We start from the raw sequence: 27,494 nt of genomic DNA on the forward strand, positions 1-27,494 counted from the left end.
GGTTCAAACGCTTAACATTGACAGATGTATTGACATTTTAAAACGAGTCGCTTACTGAATCACGATCTATGTTAAACATATAGTAGTTTGGGGTAAGATGGCCCATGTTTTAGTCTTTTTTTATCGGCACATTCGGTTGTAAACAAAGAATATTTACAGAATTCTATAACCATATCCCCACGCGACTACATAGCGTTGGTAATTGTTAAAAAAGCGGTTAGGAAAAATTGGATATTATGTGTCAAAGGTATCCCATCTTACCCCGCCCTACTGTTATATATTACTTACTTTACACTTGTGAATGTAATACAAAGCACATTCGTTTTGGTTTTCAAAAGTGTTGCGAATTACTGCTAGACAACAACTAATATACTGCACGGACATATTTCAGTCTTACATAAAAACGAGTTAAATTTTTGGCAGTTATAACGTCATGATTGGAATCTTCGGTGGCAAAAATGAATGTTTCGGATTTCAATTAGAAATATGTGGCACACATTAAACCTAGTATATAAACGTAACAATACTAACATATTTACACGGTAGTGGAAAATATCATACAGTATAACGAAAAGTATTTTTCGCGAAAATTTGAAAAGTGTCACCCGAAATGCGGTGGTTTTGATACAATATTTAAATTACTGTAGTTTTTTTGGCAATAATGGACCAACTGGAATAAATGCTGTTTTTGGAGTAAAACTTGGGTGCTAAAACCTATGTTAGCACTCCGTATCAAAAGTTAAGGTGACAGGCCATTCACCCCCAACGTTACGCTTCTGCTTGTATACAACATCATATGAATCTTGTAGACTCGCTACTTCTTCTTTTAATCGATCCTTTCCACGATCGACGTCAAACAAACCAAACTAGAAGCTCCCTTGGTGTCGCTGTTGCTCACTGACGTCACAGGGCTCGAGTTTCGATCTGCGAACAAAATATAATCAATTTATGACGTCAGTTATATGCTAGCTGCACAAATTCATATATATAGTTAGTGATATATACAGGATAAAAGTTTTTATTCTTTACCCTTTTTCACCGAAATAAAGGACACATTTAACACATTATATACAAATGTCCTGATCGTATTTTATAAACTATTGACAACGGTCTATAGGAGTTGGAGCGTACGGTTTTATAATGGGGCGGAAAATAGAATGAAAATGTGTCCCATCTTTCCCCACCCTACTATATACAGTTTATTGGTGGTTAAATAAAACACGCGACCGCTAGCTCAATATTCCGAATAAAACCACGGAATATATTGAATTGAAGCGTTGGCTACTTACGTTATTACCGCGTTATATTAATAGATAAACTTGGCTTGGTCAGGAAAGCATTTTAATTTAACATTTCCGCCCGTATGGTATGTACATCAACAGTAAGTCTATTTTCAACGTCGATAAACGAGAATCAAAGGGAATTAGGTCATCCGCCACTATGCCGTCATAAAGGATTATACACAGACCATTATGACATAATAATGCATAGATTTAAGAGCGTCGGATTAAAAGGTCATTATGTTTATTAAGTGATGACAGAACTATTCTTGAATAATTATCTCATTCTGGAAATTTAAGTTTTAAACCGTCTATGACGTAACAGTCAAATTGCTTTCTTGTGGATTGTTTTTAACAATGTGTTTGTGATGCGGGGTAAGATGGGATACCATTAGCACATAGTGTCCCATATTTCCTAACCGTGTTATCAACAATTAACGCTCTTTTAAAGTCGCGAGAAAACGGTTATATATTACTCTTTGTATATTCTTTATTTATTATACCAAATGGGACGTTAAAAAATGAAAACATGGGCCGTCTTACCCCAACCTATTATATTTGTTCTGTTTCGCGTACAGGTCGCTTTCGTTATGACGTCATAGTGGGGTTAATTCGCGATGTCTGTCCCTTTGTTGTCAAACTTTTAGTATATTCAGTTAATTACCTTCCGTTGTTGTTGTTGGTTCGTTTACGACAGCGATGACGTCAGGGGTTGTTGACGAGGGTCTGGTGACGTCATCAGTAAGCAAGTTTACCGGGAACGTATCCTGTGTGTGGAACATAGTTGTTATTTGCACGTACGCGCATGTTGTTATTAACCTCGCGGTATAAAAACATTTATTGTGTATTAACAACGTATGTGAATCTCGACAGTGAGCATGAGGTGTATGAATACACCATATGTGTCTGGTGTATAAGAAGACACCCATATTATAACTTGACAGAATGACAGTGAGCATGAGGTGTATGAATACACCATGTGTGTCTAGTGCATAAGAAGACACCCATATTATAACTTGACAGTGAGCATGAGGTGTATGAATACCTTCATGTTGAAAGTAGAAATTGAGCATGATGTGTATAAACACACGGCACACATTAATCCTAAGCGTTATTAATTCCAAACCGTTCTACCCCGAGATAAACCTTATAATAAATAGCATCTTATACACACAGGCAGTAGCATGCGCATATTATATTTGTGGCCACAACTTAAAGCCGTATATCTTACAACGCATAAGCTGGATTAGATCATCATAGACAACCCACAATGATCTTAAATATAACTTACGCCACCAACAAGCATCACTTGTGGCTTCTAAATTGCCTCCGCTCTTTAAAGGCGCCAGAATTTCAATTACAAATTAATATTAAGTTTATATTTATGCTGCTACTGCATATTTGACCTATAAACCCATACCGCTATATTAGGGAATGCATTAAGCAACTCGAATAACGTTCTACATTATAAAAGATAACATCGAAACAACATTTTTATTTGCAATTTTTGATGTCTGTAACGTGATATCTCTTATTGGAAATTTAAACATTCAAGCCTAAAATCGTCGCTGAAATAAGCAATCATACGAAGATATATTCGAATTGTAATAAATGTGGGATTAATGTATTGAAAATCGCATGAGCCAACTTTGTAGTACGTTGCATATCCCCCGTGTATAATACACCGTACGACGTACATCCTGGGTAAATGGGACAAGTTTAACCTAGAATGAGACCCTATAGATCCTATTTCGCTTCCCTTGCCTTTACATATTGGTATATAGTAGGGTGGGGGAAGACGGGACACCTTTCGTTTTATTTTCTCGTCCCATTTAGTAGTAAACAAAGAACATTCAAAAAATTATAAAACCGTATCTTCACGACTCCCATAGATCGTTGTTATTTGTTTAAAAAGCAATCAGGATATTTTGATGCTATGTGTTAAAGGTGTCCCGTCCTCCCCTACCCTACTATATATTACAACGTATTGCGACTTAAACCAGACTTTCCCTTGTTTCAACTTAAGACGGGGGTTCAGCAATTTAATGTTAAAACATATTTCAAAGCCACATAATGCCACCCTTTGATCGTCTATAGTTCAATTTAATTAAACCCATGTTGTGGCTTTATTACAGCATGCGTGGGTTTCTATTTGAACCTACGTAGACATTCAAATCGTATGAAATTGTTTTATATTTGGGAATGGCGGCTTTGGGTAACCTTTCCGTTTGCTGCGCGTTTTTGTCTATATAAGCTGACGCTTGGCGTCGGAACCGCAAATGCATTCCTGCACGGAGACAGCCTGAAAACCATATCTTGTTACAAGGGTCGGTTTGGCACGCTTGGGCGTCTTGTGCGTCCCTTGGGGGCCTTGGGCCACGTGCGGGGCTTTGTAGATGTTCACTGTAGGCATTTCCGCGCTTTCGCGGGTCATACGCGAGCGCTATGACGTACTGTAGTCGGCTGATCGTTTCCCCGAGGAACAATAATGTACGGATATGCCGAAGCCATTAGCTGCTAGATTGAGGCGGTAAATTGGTAAAGGAAGCAAATCTTTGTTAGATTTTTATTGGGATTAAATTCCGTCGTTAGGTGGCGATAAACATGCGTGTTTTGAGAGTGGGGAAACTCGGAAATAGAAGTAGAAGGAAAACGATAATATTAGGAAAGAAAAGATAAAAAAGAAAAGGTTAAAGTACCTGAGGTTGAGTATTTTCGTCGCCCAAATCCGACATTATGAAGGACGATGACGTGGACTCAAGAAGGGACTCAACCGGGCTTGACGTCCTTGATGACGTAAGTCTGACGTCATCGGACTGATAAAACGGCGAATCAACTTCGGTTTTGCTAACGAAAGTTTCGCCCAAGCTTAAAGTCGTTTCTGGTTTGGTTTCTGGTGATTTTGCATCAGACTGTTGGTCGCCATACAACATATGTTGTAGATTGTATATGTAGGTTATCGCGTTGCGAAGAATCTCAACTTTCGGAAGTCTCTGGTTCGGGTTTGCGCATGCGCAACGCTTAAGGGCGTCGTACGCTTGGTTGACACGTTTAAGGCGTCGTCTCTCTCGTAGTGTTGCCGCCCTCCGTCGGTCGTGTGGCCCAGTTTTACGTTTACACGCTTTGCATGCCCATACTAAACATTGATGGCCGTTTGGGTGGCTTGTATGGTGATAATGCGACATCTTTGTGTCCATGTCTTCATCCTGCGATAAACTATGAAGATCTGATAGTGGTGATAGCTCCATCATGCGGTTGGATGTGAACGTGTTGGTTGGAGTGATGAGACCGTTGTTTATCACGGGGCTGAAGTTTTCAAAGCTTTGTAACTCTGGGTTTAGGATTGGTACATGTGGCTGGTTGACTACTTGGTTGTGGAAATGTTTTGGGCGGTTCAGCGTCGGCTGGTGCTTCGCAGTGTGGTCAGGTTTAAAACTGCGGCTTTTTTCGTTCGGAATTTGAAGCAATTCTTCAACGCTTGGAAGAGAATCAGATGCGGAAACACTGTTTAAGTCGCTGAAGATTATTTGCTCGGGAACACTGTTTTCTTGACACATTTGGTTGGTCTCGGTTAAGTATTGCATCATAGCTTTCACTGTGTCGTTGTGATTCTCCTCTGTTGATGCAAATGTGATTGTCGGCTCAATGCTGCTAATAGGGGGTCCTGTGAACTGGATGTCTTCAACTCTGCTCTCAGGGATCCTGGGTTTGGAGGTTTCGTTTGAGTTGAGGAAGCTTTCTAAAACAAACTCGATCGGGTTTTGTTCGTTTTCTTGCTTCACCTCAATGGAGTTACGTTTGCCCCGAATATTGGGGTTTCGTAGCGAACTTCCACGGGAAACTGGCCCTCCAATCCCAGCGTCACGGAAACCCATTCCCGATCCGAAACTTGTCTTGCTGGTAAGGTTACCAGTTGACCCGTACCTCGAATCCGGGGACGAGTAAGCGACGTCTGAATCGCTACAACCGGACGCCATATTACTAAGTTCCTCAAGTATCGAGATATCGCTCTTTTCCGCATCGATTCCGATATAATTTCCCTCCACGCATCTCTTCAGTTCGTCCAGTTCCGATAAAACCCCCGAAACTTCTCGACTTACCGGCGAAACCGCTGTATCTGACAACAAAACGTCGCTGCTTGCTCGCTTCAGTCGTGAAGGCGTCCGTTTTTGTGACGTCATAATGGGGTTTGTGGCGTAACTGGTGAAATAGCTGCTGCTGTTGGAGAATATTGAAGAGAGGTCGAGCTCCTCTAGAGAGATACACGTCATCGTATAAATATGTCAAACTACCGGCTAGATTTCTGAAATACAAAATATATGAGGTCAATACATAATCTTAATATCTTGCAACTTATGGTTGTAATTTTGCAACGGTTCTCCTTGCACTGTAATTGCAAGTAACACATAATATTAAACCTATAACTGCACATTCGTTTAGGTTAAGATTTTGTATAAAAAACAAGTCTTGCGAAAAATAATTTAGAACCGGCGAAAAGTATATACCCTGAAGACTTGATATAATTTAAGCGTGATAAGTTTAATCCATTCACTTTTATAATGTTTCACGATTTAATATTAGAAACTTGTTTCGTCGGGGATTCGTAACTGTATTCTTTCTGATTCTATATATAGTAAAGTCTGGTATATAATATACTTCGTGCAACGATAAGGCTTGCAGTTTAATTGCAACTAACATATTATTACGAACTTCCAAACTCAACATTAAGCATGATTCCTGTGTAAAATAACTTGATCACCGAATGGCTAATGTAATACTCGTAGGCTACTTTTGCAAGACCTTATGTCTGCAATTTGCTGCAGTTTAAAACTTTAGTTCGCCGCTAACTATATACCATGTAGATCTACTTGTATTAAAACACGCTATGTGACCATGCCTGGTTATAACAGACATTGGCTACTATATATCATTGACTGGCTATCGCTTGATAACTTTACCATGCGTGGCTGGCTAGCGATGTTATAGAATGCATGGCTTGATGCAGGCGCTATTTAAGACACTCGTTTATGACGTCACAGTAGGTGACAATGCTTCTTCTTCTTCTGCATTCCAGAACTCCGGAGCGCCGGTCTCGCGGGAGACTCTAAGTCACGTGCCGGGCAGACTTTGAAGTTATAATTTTCACTCGTACTGGTTCGCTCGAGATGCGTAAGGCCTTTATTTTATGACTGAATCGTTGTCTAAATTCGCCAGTTTTAACTTGTTGGAAGATTGTATAAAACTGAAAGCAGCAACCTCAATAAACAACGTCATCATATTTGCAAGATCATGAAACATGCAATAAGTGATCGACATTATTAAACTTAATGTAAACTAACCTAACCTATTAGATCACAGCTATATTTGCATGCTGGGCCGTGGATTTTCTTAAAATAGCTTCTAATGCGACTGTATAAGACGCTTTAACGATCACGTAATACACTCATATACGCCATGCATTTCCCAAGCAAGTCTAGAGGTTTAATTCCGGATTCGCTACATATGCTTCATCGTGGGTTGGTATTGTTCGAATTTCCACTTCTATTATTTCATCACAGCGAATAGCATTATTACGTCATTCGCAGCGCGAATTGTAATTGTCACCTCGAGTCGCCATTTTTAGCAAACAGTAAACGCGACGCTCGTCTGCTCTGGAATAAGTTGTGGAATTCCTCTGTGACGTAACAATTACAGCATTGTCTTGCAGAAACTTGCATCCGTTACTTTGGCCTTTCATCTTCGAATAACCTTATGGTCGTCGCTGCTATTTTAGGAGGAAACCTAATATTTTTAGCCGTGTAATGTATTAGGGCAAATTGTCCACGTTTCATTCTCTTTTATCGTCCTATTTGGTTGTAAACACAGAATATTTACGGTTTCCATCTTACCCCACAGTATAATTCTAGGAAGCAGCAAAGGATTTGGATTTTAAACTTCTTAAACGTCGTCGGATACTTGAACAAAATTAAAAATTGGTAAAAAAAAATTAAAATTTTTGTAAACGTTTGTATTTTACTTAATTAAATTTTTATTTTCTTACTTTTTATTTCCTAAATAAATCATAATACACAACCTCGTTTATCGAGACGTCGGCTCTCAGTCTCGTAAAGAGAGTTCGGCAACCACAGACATCAGTAGGGCGATGAACACATGTTGTTACCAGCTGGGATTTCTATCTAATAAGTTGCTCGCTTCAGGGGCGCGAATCAACGAAATTTAGCACCACGTACTCTAAGCTATAGCTTTAACGGTCAAACTGGGATTCGCTAATTGAAATCGCAAAGAAGTTAAATCTGTTTCGAAAAGAAATTACTTAGATACTGTAGTAGTAGGTTGAAGTAAAATGGTTCATGCTTTAATTTCTTTTCTCGTCCCGTTTGGTAGCAAAAAAGGAGTATTTACATATAGTAGGATAGGGGAAGATGGGACACCTTTTCATTCTATTTTCTCGTACATTTTGGTAGTAAACAAAGAACATTCAAAGAAATATAAAACCGTATCCTCGCAACTCCCATAGACCATTGTTAATTGTTTAAAACACGACCAGGATATTTATATATTTTGTGCTAAAGTTGTTCCATCTTCCCCCACCCTACTATAATTATGTAACCGTAACTTCGCAAATATAAAATAACGTGGTTAATTGGTAAAAGCGATTGGGAATAAGGGATTTTATTTCCTAACGATTTCCATCTTACCCCGTAGCACCACATTTTAATTACAATGTGCTGGCACCATCTTACTGGTGCATTTTCCTCTTACATGCGCCAAATTATTATGAATGGCTCATATGAGCGTCGGCATGCCTGCACTGCCACCCTTGGGATAGAAACACGATCACACCGGGCGACACGTGGCAGTCCACCTGTTACGGCTGCTGCCATTTAAACGACATTTAAAAACTTAAATGATATTTCGCTTGCCGATCGAGTGGCCAAACCCCAAAGGAGCTTGCCATCTATGATTCTTAATGCAATTCTGCGAGAATTCTTTTAAACTTATCGAAGTCGGCTTTGTTTTGTCTCAGAAGACTTAGCAGCAAATTTGCAGCCACGAATTTGCTAAGACGCTAATATATGCGATTACATAGTAGAATGGAGTAAGATAGTCCAGGTTTCATTTTCTTTTATCGACCAATTTGGTAGAAAACAAAGATTTTTTACCGAATTGGTGGTTAAACAAAACACGCGACCGCTGCACCAATATTCTAATAAACAAAGAATACTTTAGGAATTTATATCCGTATATTCTCATAATTATCATCCACATACAACACATATAGTGGGATGGGGGAAGATGGGACATCTTTTCATTCTATTTTCTCGTACATTTTGGTAGTAAACAAAGAACATTCAAGGAATTATAAAACCTTGTCCTCGCAAATGTCATGGACCATTGTTAATTGTTTAAACGACCAGGATATTTATTTATTTCGTGCTAAAGATATCCCACCGTCCCCCACCCCACCGTATATTTGTTCCATCTATCATAGTAGCGAAGGCCATGATTTAATGAAACAACCAAGAGGCGAAATTAACCAGCAAATCAAGTCGTGAAAATACGATATTGATAAACATGTTTCATGATGTATCTGATAAAATTTCAAGCACTTTAGCGTTGGTGGGATTGTTTTTAGTTAAAAATCTTCATGTTCATAAAATGCATCCTTTGTTTAATAACAATTTTATACTGTTGGGATCTGGAGGCGTGGTACAGCATTTAAGACGCCTGTCGGCGACCCAAGGGAAAATGGGTTCGAGGCTACATGCTGCCACCACTAAAAGTGTTGTGTTCTTGGCAACGCCCTTAACGGTTGCTTAAACTCAGCGGTCACTAATGGGTTCTCTAAACTCGCTCACAAAGTAACATACATGGTAACTCGTAAGCTGGCACGAGGTGTATGAACACCCGTGTTATAACGACTGTCGTTGCCCCGTCATGCGAGGATAAATAAGTTACATTCATTCACATTTTAATTCTCCACCATGTTTGAATATATGACCACTTACAAAGTTAAACTGGTTGTATCTCGTAAGCGGGTAGAGGTGTGTGAAACAGCAGTGTTAAGCGACTGCGGTTTTCCGCCAATATATATATTCTTTTTTTGTATAATCCCCAAATGAAGTACTTTTAATAATGTTCATGATCATCATCATAAATTGACATGCATTTAAAGTAAAAGAAGACTTCCTCGAGTATTAATGAGCATTTGAAAATCGTTAAGTATGGAAACCGGTAGCTAGCGCTACAGAGTAGTTTATTTACCAACATGACCAGCTGCTGCAAAACCTCCTCTGGGACACCACTTCGCGGATTCTGCAGGTAAAAAATATGGATGTTTTTTTTTGCAAGGGTATCATTACGGGCATGAAGTTCTACATGTTAGTTTTTACACTCCACTCTGTAAGGTCGAGGTATAGACATCGCTAGTTGCATTCAGTACCTGCAAACCAAAAACGTATGTTTTGTCCCATGTGTTACACTGCGCAGAGTATATTATAGGGGTAGGATGGCCCAAATGTTTAATTATCTTGTATCGCCCATAAACAAACAGTATTCACACAATTACACAACCATATTATCACGACTCTTAAAAGAGTATTGTTAAAGGCACGATAACAAAGTGTGGGATATTGTGTGCTAACGGTATCCATCTTACCCCACAAAATTGTATAAACGTTTTAAAACTTCAGAATAACAAGAAAATATATTTTTTTGTGTAACTGATATATACACATGTTTAAAATATAAGTTTGACCTACTTAGTTTGACAGTTTGTAATGCGAAAAAAATTCTCTTCGCTAAAAGTCCCCATTAAAAAGCAAATATTTCAAGATTACGGAAATTCGCAGCGAATTAGACCTACGTGGTATCCGTTTTAAGGATTATTTCTCCGCGCTTATATTTATTTAACTTCAAAGGTTGTTTAGAAAAATAAAGAAAATATCGAAATATTTTCACTTTTAATGATCTATTTACGATATATAATCTACTTGCATTTAGAAAACATAAACAAAAGAAGAAAACGGTTCGAAACCTCATCTTATCGTGAGTAAACGTGTGTGTTACTTTGTTTAAATTTAAAGCAGACGCTTTGTTAATTATTGATGTGGCAAAACTTCATTTCCCAGTTGCTATAACGGCGGTTTTCGTAGCAGATACGGCTGCTGTATTAAAAAGGGATCTATGGTTTATAGGCAGCCAGTCATGTCTATATTTTGTTGGTGAAACTGTTTTACTATTTATAAATATTAACGTCGCTTAATGACATCACAGTTTATTAGAAATTTAGAATATGTTGTATGATAGTGAATGGTATTAGAAAGCAGGGAATTTTCTACTGTTTATTATTATGTTAGTCTATTGACACACATCAACGCATGAAGTCAATGCAAAGGTGTGTATTTCAAAATAACTTCGGTTTTGCATTATCAGCCTTAACATGTTTCTGTATTTAGGGTATTTCTGTTTGTATACTTGAAACTTTGTAGCAGTATTTAAAGACTAAAATTCAGGCATTTAACGTTGATTTTAAGTTTAAACAGATAAATATATGACTTATTGAGTGATCCTTTAAGTTAACTATGTGTTGTTTAGTTCTTTGCATTTTCACATTTCTTATATAAACGGACTTTCTACCTTATTTTTAAGTTTTAACTTTCGTATATAACATTTGCAAAAAGTAAACCAAAAGTCCGGTATGTATTTGGGAATACTTTTGTGCAAATGTATTTGGTATTATCAACCTTATATAAAATCTGTACAGATTTGTAAGTGATGCTTTGTGACAGTATTTGCCTGACTAATGCAGAAGATCTTATACATTGACAGTTAATTCTGCATGCCTTTACTGCAGTGCATGAAATGTGCATAAAAGATAAACAGGCGACAAGTAATTTATTTTGGAGCTATCAGTCTCATTCTATTCTTCATAATACAAGTTACCTTTTCTATTTTCTCAAAATTGAAAATTAAATAAAGCAGTAGATTGTGGATATTTTCAGTCTTAATTTGTCAAACTGTTTACTATGTGATTAAAATTAAAAATTTAGGAAAATTTACTTAATTTGTGAAATTCATCCTTTGCCTTGATATGTATATATCAATTATCAAACCAAAGTATTAAAGTAGGTAATTTTAGTCAAAGAAAGAAATGGATAGTATGTTTATGAGTAAACAGAAATAAGGTCTGCTACATTGATGTTCACTGTTCAGTTGTATTGGCATAGGTTTTGCAACTGAATTGTTGTTGTATTGTGTATTGACTGTTTGGTTAATTATTAAAACGCATGTAAATATTAAGATGTTTTAAACAATGTTCATTGGTAATAGGAATGTTGGGTTTAAAGGGAGTTTGTTATTGTTGTGTTTAGTTTTACAATTCGTATGTGTTTAACAAATTCCGTTCATTTCAGTTATTTAGCATGTTTAGTGTTAATATTTTTCAAATTAGCAGCTGCATAGTGTTAATGCCTTCATGTTATGTGGCCAGCATAATTAATTGCATTCCTTCATATGTTTACATAAGCTAGATTTTGTTTAATGTGCAAGCACTTTGTCTACAAATAATTGTGGTATGTTGAAATGGCCTGTGTTTACTTGAATGACTTTTCAGTTGTTATATAAACCACGTTTCTACTTTTTCCAGTGCCTGCTAAAGTTTGTTTTTACATTGTTGTAAAATACAAAAGAATAAAAACTTTTCCCGCCAATCGTGTGCGACTGTTTTTCAATCAATAAAATTTGTAATCAATATGTCGCCCGTGCTCACTTGTGGTCACTGTGGCTGGACTCTAAATGACTTTTAGTGTCACCAATTTCGAATTAAGTATCGTGCTTTCAAGACTATGTTTGTTTTGTCACTGAATCCAACTTTTGCGAGTTTAAGAGTGTTGATAAAATGAAAGCATTGTCTTTATTTGGGCGCTCTCTTTCCAAAACATTTCAGGAGTTAAGTGGTTAAAGCAGGGCAGGGTCATGTTACCAACAATTCCTTGTGGAGTTCTTCTTTCTTACTCTGTACAAAATGATTATCTATTTTCACCACTACCCATACCTTCTCTACGCGCAATAAGGTATACCTTTGTGTTGAATCAATGTGAGAATAATGAGGGAAAGTAAATGGGTACCTCTGGTCCCAACGATCCGTATCTATTGTCGTTCAGTGGTGTGTGAGGCAGTGAATAGCTCCTATGTAATTGCGGGGAATGTAAACAGTTGCTGATGAATACAAGGGACCCAACCCATTGTCATGATGCTCTATTTTCTTTTCAACCGAAATCAAATTGGGAACTCCTTTCCCAGGGCCTTGTACATGAGCTAACTGATTACATCATCGGGATTGAGTTGCGCCCTGCAAATACAATCTTCTTGCTGTTGTTGTTAACGTGTTTTATTGACAGCAGATTTAGGTGTGGTGCTAATAGGTTGGACGTGGGAAATGGAAGTCCTAATAGACGTAGCTTATACTGTATAGAAGCATTGTTAAGTTTTGCAGCTAAGAATGTTATTGCAATTGTGGAACAGTTATACTTGTCGGTATTTGTGTTTTCTGTTGGGTGCAAATATGATTGCCGCCGCCGATGCTCGTGGTGTCTGTTACGTGTCTGTGAGTGCCAAGTTTGACAGAATATCTTTTCTCCTTCCAGTAATAATGAACTTGCCGTCACTTTAACAAGGTCGAGAATTATGAGAATTAACGACCATTGGCGTCAATCCTGGCTAATCAATAAAGCTAAGGGTCAAGTGAGATATATTGGCCGTGATAGACATAAGTAGTTTCTATGGAGCTTTGAAGTATCTCTCACAAACCATAACCATGCACGCGCCACTCGCTGATTAGGGACTTAAACTGATTATGTTGGGTTAAGTGTCGTATTTATCATTAGGCGAATGTTCTACAGACTCCCGCCAAACGTTTTTATATTCTGGAGCGTTTTATTTGCTGGAAAAAATAACGAAAGTTTTTTCCCGTTTTTCGCCTCAAGTGTTTGTGTATAAGCTGAGTCACAATAAGTATTATGACGTAACATTTGATCACCGGTATCCGAGTGCTTCTGATTGGCGGAAACAATTCGGGAATATCGTTTCCAATGTAGTGTCAGCTGTATGTAGATTGTGGGAGTTTTTCCGCGTATTTAATCATCTTTTACGGAGACATACTTTACGAAACAACTATTGAAACAACAGCACTACAATATCATGTATTGTATGGCGAAGATAGTTTTGCGGCGTGCGCGGATTTTTCAATTTTATATGGGTGATGTTCCACGGCAAATCACGCCATGGGAGTTTGCATTTAGGGAGTTGGCCCATTACCCAACACCCAGGTTTTTATCTTAAGATATATCGTATCCCTGTTTACGTCATCGCCCTGGTAATCACTATAATTAACATTTTTCGGGAGTTAAAAGGGTCGCTGTTTATCTGCCTTTGATGTTTGCTTGTAAAAAAACAACGCGGCCTGGGAATGCTACCATCATAAAACTATGATTTGCCGCAAATAGAACGCGTCACGCCGCAAATATGCCAGATATAATGTTGGCCCACCACTCACTACGCCTCGAGCAGATCTTCTTATAATCGTAACTTAAACCAAAGCCTGCCTGTTGTTTTAAATCGTCGTCCCGGAAGAAGGGCCATGGGTCACCGAACCTAACGTATGCACCCCACATTTCCCAGCACCTGGTGTGCAGTCAGCCGTGTCCAACGTCATCTCTGTCAATAAACGGGCTTGTTTCGTCATGATCATGATCTTTCAATTACGACAATGTAATTAACCCCCCCCCCTGTTGTCAGTGTTTCCGTTATAATTTTCTTTCCTATATAAATGCTCTATGAGTTACCGTAAATCGCAATGGTCATCACCACACTTACGTATATACAAATAAATCCCGAAGGAATAAATAACGTTCCATGGTTAGCTTAGCTTAGTTTCGACAGGTGGTTATTGGTTGCTTTGGTTTTAATTGGACAAAGTTATGAGCGCACAGGTGGGTAGTAACCACTGTCCATAATAATGTTGACTTAATATATTTATATATTTTAAAATCCGGTTATAAAACCCAATATTGATCGGTTATAAATCTATATTTTCGTAGTTTAATACGCATTTACCCAACTAATAATCTATAATACAATTTTCCGAATTTAACCGTTTTATCGGATACAATTTAAATTTATACCGATCTCGATTTTCCTGTGAAATACCATTTCATTTAAATACCGAAATATATTTTTACGATTTCCACTCCTATATTTTATTTTCGCGCCCACCCCGGTAATATTAAATTAAGCCATTGTGTGAATATGACGTCATACATTACGTCACACCGTCGGAAGTTGGCAGGCTTCACTGTATTGTAATTCGGGCGCCTGTTTCTTTGAGCGACGTTTATGAAACAATTTTTTACGGCACTGCCGGATGCCAGCGGCCAAGAACTTTATTAGGCGACTGTTAGGTTCCTTCCTTTAGTTTCCTATCATGTTTCTTATTCTGCGTCGCCCATGTTCGTTGCTTCCCACTTAAAAGGTTAAGAGACTCCCAAACTCCAGTGTAACATGCCTTGTGCTGGTTATAACACGCTCGATATTACGTGGTTTTAATTAAAGTGGATCATCTTGTTGTTTTCTCCATAATCTCGGCCGTGGTATGCTGAAGATAAGACTCCACACTAAAATAGGTAATAACTAATAATGTGCCCCACGTATACGGTTCATTTCTATTGTCATTTTATAAAAATAAAAACCATGATAGTTAATTAGCAATGGGTGTTGGTTAACTTTGTAAGGGACCAGGTTCTGTTAAACAGCACTTTTATTGCGAAACTTAATGGGCAACAAATTACTGTTGAGCCACCAGCTATCTTTTCTCGTGTTCTGGAGCGCTCAACGACTCTTGTCTGACTTGTATTTTGTCCTGAGTGATCTTCAAGTGGCAAAGATGAAGTTGGTACTCGTAGCGATAACGGAGTCGACTTCACTCTAGCATCCTCGTACTACTCTACTCTGCTGTTGAAAGTAATTTTGGTCATTTTTAGAAACGCAAGCCACTGGTAGGTCGCGTTGTAGTTGATCTTAACATTGCGTAGAATGCACTGCCAATATTATAGTCATACCCAGTTAAAATGAAGAGATATTGCTTACTGGCATTAGAGTTTAATTAATTTTATTAAAACTTATATTCTGTATGTAAATCAACTTGTAATGCGTGTTTTTACTTTTAAAACAAGTCATAAAAAATATTGACTTTGCAAAGTTATCTTTAGGACCCTGCAGGTTATTCTGCTATGGGCTATCGAATATGGAAGAGTGTTTTCATGTGTGTTTTGCGTTTTAAACCACTAGCGTTAGATTTTGGCTTAATAGACGGGCAATATCTGAAACAACTGGATTTCCTGGCAGACAATATATAGTAGGCTATGTGGTGTATAGATAATACGCTTGTATACATTTAGTTTAAACCGTTAGATTAGGCCTTAAGGGGTTAAACAGACGAGCACATTACAAATAGGGATGCACATTACAGAATTTCGAATCCGTGAGATTCGAATCCTTTTGTATTCGAATCTAATTACGGGATTCGGTATTCTGTTTAATGACGTCATCACACGTCATCTTATAAACTATATTAACAATTTTTAAAACTTATTAATTTTGAAAAAAAAAATTTTTGTGTTTGTGGGACTTTCGAAGGTAAACGTTTCCCAACGTCTTTTCATAGCTTGCTATACGTTTTGTGACGCAAAAACTACCCAATAGTACAATTTTTAATCATTTTACAGCTCATGATCCAATAAGGCTACTATGAAAGAGTCAATAAACTGACTGAGGTGGCTAAAATTATTTTTTTCCCTATGAATTTAAAGAGATTCGAAATTCTAGATTCGGAATTCTAGATTCGAAATAAAGTATTCTAGGATATCCTAGAATAACTAATTATTCTGTAATGTGCATCCCTAATTACAAACCACTCTATTTTTTAACAACCAATATGCAGTTTACGGTCAGTAGTTTATAAGATAGCAAGCGTATATATACGTGATCTTTATGCTTTTAAGGATTGTTTTCGTGCAACTAACGACGTGACGGTCGATTATGTGTGGTCTTCTCACGTTACGGTTAAGTATTGCTGGAAAACGCATCATACAATATGCATTAAGAGCGAAGCGCAGTTGATATACCGTTGCTAATGTATTGTTCCCCAGCTGTCGTTAGTGTTCAACAAACGAAAAAAATAATCGTAGAATCAAATTGATTTATCGATTCCAAATGGGGTAAAATTTGTTTGATAACACAAGTACATAATACGATTAAACCTGTTGTACCTTTCGTCGCAAACGTCGTTCACTGCCCTAACCTTTATGCATAATAGATATATGGAATATTAAATAAACCTCTCGTAGTAACTAACACAGCTGTTTTCAATAACGAGATGTCGTGTTTATTAACTGTCGTTTCACAATTCACTTAAATTTTCTTTGCGTCGTTTACTTTGGAGAAAGTATCTATTTTGAATTTCTAAAGGCCAAATAAGCAGTTCTCCCCGTGTAATTTTATTCATTAATTTGTATCGTCTCCCACGCTCCGTTGCTTGTATACATACGGGATCTATCCCTTGTTGGCGTTCTATACGATAATCCTACTTCCCTATCGCGATTGAATTATCAAATATTGGAAACTATATTTTAGGATATACTTATTATTATGCAAAGAATGATGCGTAGAAGTTGATTGGGTCATAGTTGGGATTTGAGACGATACCTTGCTGACGTTACCTTAGCGCTATGTTTACTTGACTGAGGATCACAAAGTCGATCCGAAGAGTCTTGAAAAGAAAGAAAAACAATCATAGCCATGCTCAGCGAAGCATGACCGGCGTGCGCACTCATCCGTGCGGGTGATCTCATGCACCCCTTACTACGTTACGTGGGTGTTGCCACTATTACATACACATTCATCCGAAAGCGACTTGTGGTTACAAAATAGTAATAGTGTCGCTCAAACTGTGATTCGTAGCTCCAGTAATTGAAATGTGTAATTCATTGGTGCTATGCAACAGGTGAATCAACGGTTGCGAGCAAATAACACGGTTACAAACACCACCAACTACCAATTTACTTTATCTTCGTTAATAGCGCTGGCAGTATGTTCTTTATAAAGAACTAACTCCTGACTATAACCCGTATACGCCTAAGGCAGGTTAAGATCGCGGAAATACTTCTATTCAATCAAACTTAGCGACGAATTCCGCAAAATCAGATAGTAAGAACGAGAAATCTATCTGGAAACACTGTAAGGTAACAAAGCCATGTCATCTCCCGGCCGAGGTTTCAATTCCCAAGACACAGCCGCGGTGGCAGGGCCCTACACCACTAGTTAACGCTGGGATTATTTATTGGTCTGCTGTCTTAAACAGTGTTGTTAGTTTATACGGATAACTCAACAGAACTGATAGACAGGTAATATAAGCTGATAAAGATTTTGTTGTTTAATGCGATCAGTGTATTAGCAGATCAAGTGCAAGATATATATGAATTGAACTCCTGTTTTAAGTTAAATAACTGATCACTGAAATAATATTTACCAAATTATCAGTGTTATTTTTTACTTATATGTCTAAAACAGCTTATTAGTGATTACTGTAGTTATCAACGTATAGCGAATTATTTACCTTCGACCTAGTATAGTACATTGTAGCCCTTGGGACGGTGTTGTATTATTGACTTATATGTAAAGCGGTTTAGTGTTGATCCCTGTCTTTTTGTTGAACGTATAAATATGTATGGGCGACGTATACTGTTACTAGCAGTGGCGTGATCAAGGCGTTTGATCTTTTAGTATATGACCAAGTTGAGGTACATAACACCACCGTACCTTCCCCTCGGATACCCATCTAGCTTCGTATTATAAGTTGCCTTATCCCCCTACCGACACGAAATCAATGCACACAGCTCAATGGCATGATCGGTCGATTTTATAACGTGGCTCCTCATTAAAGATTTAGTCAAATTTCTCCCGCTATCCAGGCTTTGCATATAGTTCCATACGAGTCATATTCCAACGATTTTGCCGTGTTATCGCAGTATAGATGGTGGCCATGCTGTCGGTGCCTGTGCTCCGTCACTCGTTACACGAACTTCAAGTTGTGATTGAAAATTGCAAACGGATATTACATTTGTTGACTGGGTTCAAGTTTAAAGCCGTCACCATGTCACGTGTTATGCAGTTATGGAGTTTATTGCACTTGTAAGTCGATTTAGATTTTGTTGTTGTTGCTTATACAATTACACAGGTCGAATGTGCTCTGTAATGCTAGAATTCTCTTGGGATTCGTACGGTTCGAACACCAGTGGTATTTTTATGCAGGCTAGAATCGGCTTAATATCGCCAGGTGGAGTTATTATAGTTTATATAGGTTTGTAATTACTAAAGAAATGTCAGTGCGAAGTAACGTAGTGTGCAAAGTATGTGGCAATGTTGCTAAATACAGGTAGATAGTATCAAGCCAATTACAACAACGAAGGGAGGGGGATTAAACTGCTTAGTTAAAAAAAGTGTAAAAATAAACTATGGCTGCCAAACCAATTAAAGTGAGAATCAATAGTTCTGACATTTATTATTGTTTCGTTGTGCAAAACTTGTTCTTAGTTTCATAATTAGCATTAATGTGCATGGAATGGACACTGGACCATGGGGAGCATAGCAGGCAGCAGTTTAACACTGCTTGTATGCTCGTGTTGTTTTAAACTTTATGAGACCCTGCCCTTGCAGCGACCTATTCGGTGTGAATGCACAAATAACAAGAAATGGCATTGAATAATTGTCCTTGTCCACAAGCCAACTTCTTTCCCCCCGTCGTAAAATATTCCTAGTCAGGCGCGGGTCTTGAAATCTTATCAGATCGCAAAGATCAAAGAAATCGCCGAGAAAGCTGTAAAAGACCAACCTTGGGCGGTAAACATCTTCTCTTGCGTCTCGTTTATACTTCAGTTATAACAAAATTTATGGACCAATAAAAAGATCGCTTGTTCGTTTAACTTTCACGGCGACGAGACTGCATTATATTCTGCAACGATTTTTAACAACCAATGTACAGTTTGCAATTTTGTATAGTTTAATAACATATTACGTTCTCTGGATTAAGCTGTTCCGTTACGGGCCATAAAGTCGGTGTTTTTACAGCAAACAACGTTTTGATAACGATTCGCATTCCAGATGCTTTTACATTGATAATTCCCATTTCCCCTCGCGTGGCTTGATTATAATTATAGGCAGCGGTAGCATTCATTAAATATTTGCATCTAGAACCAACATCCGTCTGCCCTGCTTGCAAAACAACGTTGACCAGCGACAGTTTGTGTTCAACCTTGTTTAAATAAGGCCTCGGCTCCAAGACAAATAGTCGGCGGCCGAGCCAACATAGATCGACAAAGGATTCTCCACAACGCACTAATCGGTAGCTGGCCCACTTCGGCGGTTCATTTCACGTTTGCGCAGTCAGGCGTTGACAATTCAATTACACGGATAATGGACGCCATTGCTTATATTACTGTCAGATCAAGTTGTAGCGCATAGACGAATTTGAAGGACTTAAAAATCAGCAAGTTATCCACAGACCTATATTACAGTTTAAGATATGAGATTATTTTAAGTTCTGAAACAGTTTAATCCTATCAGAACTTCAAAGGCAGTAATTATAACCAAGAACAAGACATTCAAAGCATGTAGCATGGATAAGCTATCCAGAATCCCTATTTCGGTTCAAGTTGGTAGAGCTTGCGGCTACTTAATGTTGAATGGTCTAGTATGGTATGCTGAACCGCTTAATTGCCTTGTGATTGTCTTCTTGTGCGGGGATGGTAATTATCGCTTGTTTTCGATGATGTGAAGGTCAGATGTTCACATCACAACCGAGAAAAACAATCTTTTTAAAGGGCGGCCATACCGGTAGTCTGACACGGATTTCGAAAACATGCTATTTAAATACCACAGCCATATAACCTGCGACTAACTAGTCGATACCGTAATACTCTAGACGTTTTATTTATTTTCTATTAAACACAATAAAACGGTTTCCATATACCGCACAAGAATGCAAAATATTGGGAGGTTTGCTTAGATTATCACCCCCAAATATATTCACTCTTCTCATGGCTTTATGTTGTTTAGTCTAAGCTTGGCTTCCAAGCCACAACCCACAGTGTTTAGAATATGTGTGGTGAAGATTTCAGTCTTGTGGTGACAAAACGGCTCCCAAGAGCATTAAAAATCCAACGCCTCGTATCCACTTGCAAGCAGCCGCCTATTTTACTTGAATTCCGACGCCTTTAACGACTTTTGTGTTCAGTTTTTCAAGATTGTCTTGCAGACTGTGTCCAGTTTTGCATTAAAAAAACACTATACTGAAAGACACCCCTTCTATTTATTATCTACGTTTTATATTTACAAAATTTGTTTAAAACTATATGAGTATTTTAAGTAAGATTGAAGATTCTAATGCTTGCGAACATACAGCTACCGGCCTATTGTTTTTATTTGTTTATTTGCTTGACTAAAAGCAGTTTTTTTATAATTGCGAAACACTGTCCTAATACCCATATCTCGTAAATCTCATGTACCTACGTTGCAGCGTCTATGCTCGTGACGTCAGCTCTAATCCTTATATCTTAAGAATGTGCAGCAACGCCGCATCATCACCTGATGCGGTGAGACCTCATGTGCGTACATTGGCATGCTTTAATTTGCCTGACGACGTCCCACGCCCGAAACCTCACTGTAACTGCCCACAATCTCTGTGTCCCATATCCTCGATTACCAAGAACTACCGTGCACAAATAACGTTCGTTGCGGCGATCGTCCGTGTTTGGAATGCGAAAAATTTAACCATTAAAGATATTAATTTCTGACTTTTTTTTCTTATAGTTTTCAAAGTTCAAAATTAAGACTCAGGTTTTCTGTTTTGTTCCCATTACTTAGCAAGGTAGAGACTATAGAGAGTTTGCCCCATATTTATTTTTTTTAATGGCGAATTAGCTCCATAATTTGCGTGCCTAAAAGCAATCATTCTTGATTTGTGCCTGATATTTAACATTGATTAAGACGCATGAGTTTCTATTATGTTAATACATCACAATTTATTCTAACCCACGTAAAATTTCGTTCACACGGCAAAATTTACCCTTGTGATAACAAGCGTTGATTACGCGTGTGAAATGCGGTCGGCTGGTGCATTTTTAACTTGTTGTATATTTAAACCAACAGCAATGCACTTATGCAGCTATTTCCATCTAACTGGTGCGACCGTGGGTTCATCGGCCTCTCGTAAACAGGTTTTCATCCCAGTTAAACTGGATGAGACCTAACACAAATAATAAAAACACTATTTACCCAATTGTGTCCGTCATGTCGTATCTTATTGTGTATTTTTCTTGGCTCCCTTCGGTTTGTTTAAGTCGTAATGTTAACCTTAGAGAAAGCTATCACACTTGTACTGACGTTTGAAACGTCAAGTTCGCGATGTCGCTTGCAGGTTTTGTTTATTGAAATAGAAGCTTTGATGTTGGTATAGGAATGCCAAGTGCGCCACCTCCCAATTTAGCCGTAATTCCACCAACTGTAGATCACACCACCTTTTAACATGCTGGGTAATTGATGACCGTGTGGTGCAAAATTCTGGTATAGAGAAACTGGTTTAAACTGGAATGATCTTGTTATAGCCGCTGCTTAAAAGCTGCATTACACCTCAGTACGCTGCATCTCAGAAAAAAGATAATACCAACGCCAAGGGTTTATCGTCGTTTAACTATGATGTCCGTACATTTGTTTCGCATACCAGCTTTTCTGTCATTCAGCTTGATAAGGACGGTCTGTATGGGACATCAAAACATCGGTATGCAAATAAATGCGAGAAAAGCTTTTTTTCAAAAAAGTTTAATCTACCTGGTGCTGGTAGCAACGGTTTTAGTTTATACACCTCTGCAAGCCCTGGTCACCTAAGCTCGCCCGTAAAGTAAACAAACTTCTAGCAGCTGCGTTTTTTGGCGTATAAACGTTCTCGCGAACTCGGGCTTTCTTCCAGCGCACAAACACTGCTTGCTTACGTCAAAACAATCCTTACCAAGTGAAAGTATGTAAATCCTAAACATCCGCCCGATGCCTCAACAACCTTGGCACAAATGAACCGATGAACTTGTTTAAAACTTACGCGCACTGTTCGCCTGTTTACTCGGTTATAATGATAATGTGTGCATAAAATATTAACGATTTTGTATTGAAATATAGATGCGCATTTAGTGCAAACATTGTTTATATAAGAACTCTGCAACTACAAAGTTGCCCCATACATTGAAAGGCGCCTTTAAACTTGTAATAATTTAGGTATTAAATATTGACGATTTTGTATTTGAATATATAGTAGGGTGGGGGACGACGGGACACGTTTAGTACGTATAAAATCTAAATATTTTGATCGTGTTTTAAAGTTTTAAACAATTAACAACGGTTTATGGGAGTCGTGGGGATACGGTTTTATAATTTTTTAAATGTTATTTGTTTACTACCAAATGAGTCGAGAAAATAGAATAAAAAGTTGTCCCATCTTTCCCCACCCTACTATATACCATTTAATTTACCAGTGTCTTGGAAATGTCTGTATATTGTATATTTATTCGAATAGACAGCTTTCCATTTTGATATCAAAAGCAGAGATAAATATATTTCCATTAAACTACAATTGACAGTATCACCGTGACGTGGAAACTGCTTTAACTTTTTTATCAGACTGTGATATAGTTTGGGCCCTAAAATGGGTGTTGAACATCTTTTTTAAAGACAACACGCCCGAATGCGGTAGTGATAAGTTACCAATGATGCATCACCTCGCTTTCGACATGTGCGGTTATTTCATCTTGACTTATTATTTGCAGGTGTATATAGTTAGGCTACTGTCAAACGTTAGGTTTTAGGAGAAATGACCTTTAGACGTGAATGCTTTACTGTGACGTCCCCAGCCTGTTCGAATCCGTCTTATCAACGTAGACATTCTGGTCTTTGGACAAGATAATTGGAATTGACTGCAACGCAAAATTGGGGCTTACATTGCTTTCCATGCACGGTAGGCGTATACCTGGCTTGATTTGGTAAATACGACTATCTTGCCAATTAGTTTGGTTGACCTGTAAGTTTGTTGTTTTTAGCTTTCAGTTATAGTGTCTGTTTCCAACTGTGTTATCTAAAAACGAGAGCTTTTTGCGTTTCAGTGTTTCCCGCTAAAACCTTAGCGCTTTGTCCATCGTTATAAGTTATAACGGTAGGCGGTTGCGAGGTTTAATAAGCTCTCCGGAAACACTGGGGCAATCGCTTTTATTGCTGTTTTCGTTCTCTCCATTAGCAATGAAGCGATGCACGCACCTCAAGTGATTGCTGACAGTTGAAAACAACATTGTTTGTGGGCTAGCTTCGCTATTAACGAAACTTTAAAAGAAACACGACCTAGCCTCGATCACGTTCGAGTGAAAAATAGCGCCCATTAAATTTGCGCGTATGCATCAGACCATACCTCATTGCCCGTGAAAGCGGAGACTTTCTCATTCCGTTGTTTGTGTTTCGTGTTTGCTACTTGTTGATAGATGGCCACCTCAACCCATGCGCCACTTACCGCCAACCTTAGCTGCAAAGTTACCAAGATGCTCGGATTTTTGGCATTACTTCACTCCGCTGGGGACTGGCCTGGTATCGAAATAGCATCCAAACCCACTGTGTATGACTGTATGGTGATAATTCCATTACCCCGATGCAAATAAACCGCATTGGCAAGTCATAGTTAAGCGATTAAGTCGGCGCTAAAAATACTTTTTTTTGGCAAACGGACAATTATTTTTTCCGAAACTTAGCAAACAGCTTAACTCTAATGCGTTTAAATCTCAAAGAAACGATTCAAATGTATTGAAAGCTTAAACCAGATGTAAACATCGATTTGATTTTGCTTAATACGATCAAAAGTTAAGTAAATATTTCGACCTCGTTTCAATAACTTCACGCCCCTACTAGAAGTGAGAACTAACTCGCTGTGTTGATTGTTCGCCATGTTTGTTCAAGCTTCCAACTTAGCTATCAATCAGTTAGCGTTGCTTTTAAAATGTACTTCGTCATATTTGTCAGCCACCCCCAACGTACATTGGACCACCAGCAGTTTTGTTGGTGGCTTAAACATTGGGACCACAATTACGATTTTGCTGCGTATGTAAATACTTTATATGTGTGTGTTATATATATCATACACATAATACTTGAGCAAATAGGCAGGGTTTGCTCATAAAATTACGTAATACTTGGATATAATAAATTGGCGAATTTATTTTCAGGAGAAAATCTAAGTTTCATTGTTATTATAAAAGCTATTACGTGTTAAACCGCGGCCTGTAATTTATTAAGTGCTTTGCTTGGGGTTCTTGGTGAAAAGAAATTGTTTAAACGATCGAGCATTAAAGTACTTGGTAATTTTAATATTAAGACCAACGGTAAGCGCGCCATGGGATGTTGAACCAAGCAGTAAAACACGTGCATAAAGCTCATAAAAACTTGCGACTTGTAAAAACTAATGGACTTTGATAGTTTTTAGTGTTGTCTATTGGTCGTTTTAATTATAACACCAATGGTCACGAATCTTCCATTGAAATGTACATTGATGCTCATAAAACTTGCAGCTTGTGAAACTGATTTACAAAGCGTTTAAATCATGACTTCTGTATTGGTCGTTTTAATTATCAGACCAATGGTACAAAATTCCCATTAAAATGTACATTGAGGCTTGCACATCTTGTGAAACTGATTTACAAACCGTTTTTAAATCATGCCGACGTTGCGTATTAACCCTGCATCTTGTCCTTGACTTATGATTTATGACTCTTACATTTCCGGCTCTACGTCAGGTTACTGTAGGTTAACTTAACGGGTTCATTTATTTCCTTTTTCCTGAATGACTTGACTGTATTTGCCGCCTCGTAAATTAATAGTTAATATTCAACTGTGGGCATATAATTTCGAAAATGACTTTGTAAGTGTTCATAAAGTTTCTGGCGTGGCAATAAATTGAAGTAATAGGACCAGCACACAAGAGATATTTGTGCTCTATACATTATTAACGCTCGGCCAGATTTTTGCAATCTGCAAAACAAGCGAAGTCTTCGAGCATCGTGGTTATTTTTCAGACCCTGTCACCCCGATTTTCTTTCGATTTAACTTTTAGTTTGACTTTCAATTCATATAACAACACAGATTTTCCCAATTGGACCTAAAAATTAGGATGAAAGATAAATCCCGCATATTCCCCATTACAACTTTAGGAAGTTTTTTTGAGAAATAATTGTCACGAATGTAAACCCCTTGGTTATGCTGGTTGGAGCTGTAACTGGGGGGCCACTGACTGGGGAGGATTAAGTTTCAACCATAATGACGTCAATCTTCACGCCTCACTGGTTTCCTAGAATTCCCTGAATTTACCACTTCTTAAATTAAAGTGTTTAAATTCGTAACCGCGTGATTTCGATTTTATGACAATATCCCTGATGACGGCAAATCTTACCTACAGGGGCTGTATAAGGCCATTTAATGTCCTATGAGTAAACTTGTTTCGTGTTTCTTTGGTCATTTGTGTATGAATGAATCATAACCATATTATACCACAGGGACACAACAGATATTACTTATTGTTCGCAACATAAGGACACAATGTTGAAAACAAAGTTAATTTTTAGACCGGATTTTGTTTCTTGGTGACCTCTTCACGGTTGATTGGTTCCTTTCACGCTTCATTGCGTTTTACCTCTCCGCGATTACCAGTTCACCGCCAAAATTGTCTTTTTCGCCAAAAATACCTCCGTAATCTACTGTAATAATAATTCTCTTGACGTTTCATCCCGCTTTAAAGTCACTGAACCCACAGAATCAGTTCCTGCAGCAGATACACGCCTAAATAAGCAGTGTCCTTTTAACTATGTGTTTCTAATGTCGGCCTCTCATCCAAGCAGTTATGTATAATACATGAAAATCGCCTTCTGTTTCACAACAGGATGTTAAAGGGAGTTGCAGTGAACTTGCTCTCTTGTATTTTAATTTAATTTATTATCGCACAAAGCTGTATAAACATGGTGAAAATTATTTTGGGTTGACAATTCATAAACTCTGCTTACGTCATCACGTGCTCTTTTAATTTAGGAACGCAAGGTTTCTATTTATAAACCGTCGTTAAAATTCCAAGCTGAATTTTAAATTTCCGAGCCTGGTCCGTCATAGTTTCGACTTTTACACATCACACTGCGTTTAAACGGCTTTGATTCAGTGGTTTTTATTCCATGATAGGCGTACCGCTTGTGGTACATGAAGGTCTTCCAGGTGGTACGTGAGTGACTTGTTTACAATTACCAAAGTAACAAATGAACCGTACAAAGTAAAATAGTTAATACTTTGCTCGTTTGTTGTTAAATCATAAATACTTGGTACAGGTTTCTACATGGATTAAAAAATATTACGCGAGTAGAAAAGGTTAAAAACCATTGCTTCGGTTGAAACCAGTGCGTGTCTCGCCAGCTATACTTCGTTAACTGCCTGTTTATTGTGAACATTGCAATAATTTCCGCTGTCGCAAACTGTGTAGTCTTGCCCGGCTTACGTTTTTATCAGTTTTAAATCAGAGGTGTTACGTTGTTTTGCACACGCTACTCAGTACCTTGGCGACAGGATTTAATTAAACTTGCGCCTCAAGATATGCGATATAAGACAGGTATCTTGTGCGAGTATAAACCGTATCTTTCGCGGCGTATAGTTACAACTATATACAGCAAACACCGTTGAGTGATGTACGATTATTAAAGTTGGCAAGGCGTGTAGAATTATGATGTTTCAAAAATAAACACAAAATAATGTGAATCACAAATTATAATTACAAGCTTACAAGCTGTCGATTTTCTTCTGAAAAACATTCTGGATTCAGGTTTTGAAAAACACGATCATGTTTTACCCCTAGAGTTCAGTCTGTTTTTTATCATTTCCAGTATTGCTCCGATTAAGTTACCCACATTTAAAAGAAAATCAAAATACAATTTTTAAGTTCAGAACCAAACGTTGGCGAAAACTAAGTTTCTTCTCGATTCTGGTTTTAGTTTCAGTTGGTTACGTATTTCAGCGACACCTCAGTATTATGGGTGAGGCCATGGC

At 38.0% G+C, this 27,494-nt stretch overlaps 2 protein-coding genes across 2 annotated transcripts in view; one reads left to right on the forward strand and one right to left on the reverse strand.

Moving 5' to 3' along the window:
• The window catches only part of LOC149725339 (uncharacterized), a 27,692-nt gene extending 4,487 nt beyond the window's left edge, over window positions 1-23,205 (forward strand). Inside the window, exon 8 of the mRNA XM_089892362.1 lies at window positions 424-23,205. The gene's annotated coding sequence lies outside the window, so the exon portion shown is untranslated. The remainder of the gene's footprint in view (window positions 1-423) is intronic.
• On the reverse strand, window positions 3-5,551 carry LOC149725340 (uncharacterized). Its single transcript, XM_089892353.1, has 3 exons — window positions 3,980-5,551; window positions 1,945-2,047; window positions 3-924 (listed from the first exon to the last, which is right to left on the reverse strand). The coding sequence occupies exons 1-3, from the start codon at window positions 5,549-5,551 to the stop codon at window positions 827-829; spliced, it is 1,773 nt and encodes a 590-aa protein (XP_089748479.1). The 3' UTR covers window positions 3-826.
• Window positions 23,206-27,494: the final 4,289 nt, after the last annotated feature.

This window comes from Ciona robusta, chromosome 14 (assembly GCF_009617815.1).
Source record: "Ciona robusta chromosome 14, ASM961781v2".
Taxonomy (NCBI): Eukaryota; Metazoa; Chordata; class Ascidiacea; order Phlebobranchia; family Cionidae; genus Ciona; species Ciona robusta.

What these genes read in the sequence shown, in the direction of transcription:
- LOC149725340 (XM_089892353.1), bottom strand. Translation starts at nt 5,551, where the DNA reads ATGACGTGTATCTCTCTAGAGGAGCTCGACCTCTCTTCAATATTCTCC. An exon ending in ACGAAAATACTCAACCTCAG is followed by an intron (nt 2,048 to 3,979) that starts GTACTTTAACCT and finishes TTCCACACACAG; the next exon opens with GATACGTTCCCGGTAAACTT. An exon ending in ACCAACAACAACAACGGAAG is followed by an intron (nt 925 to 1,944) that starts GTAATTAACTGA and finishes TTTTGTTCGCAG; the next exon opens with ATCGAAACTCGAGCCCTGTG.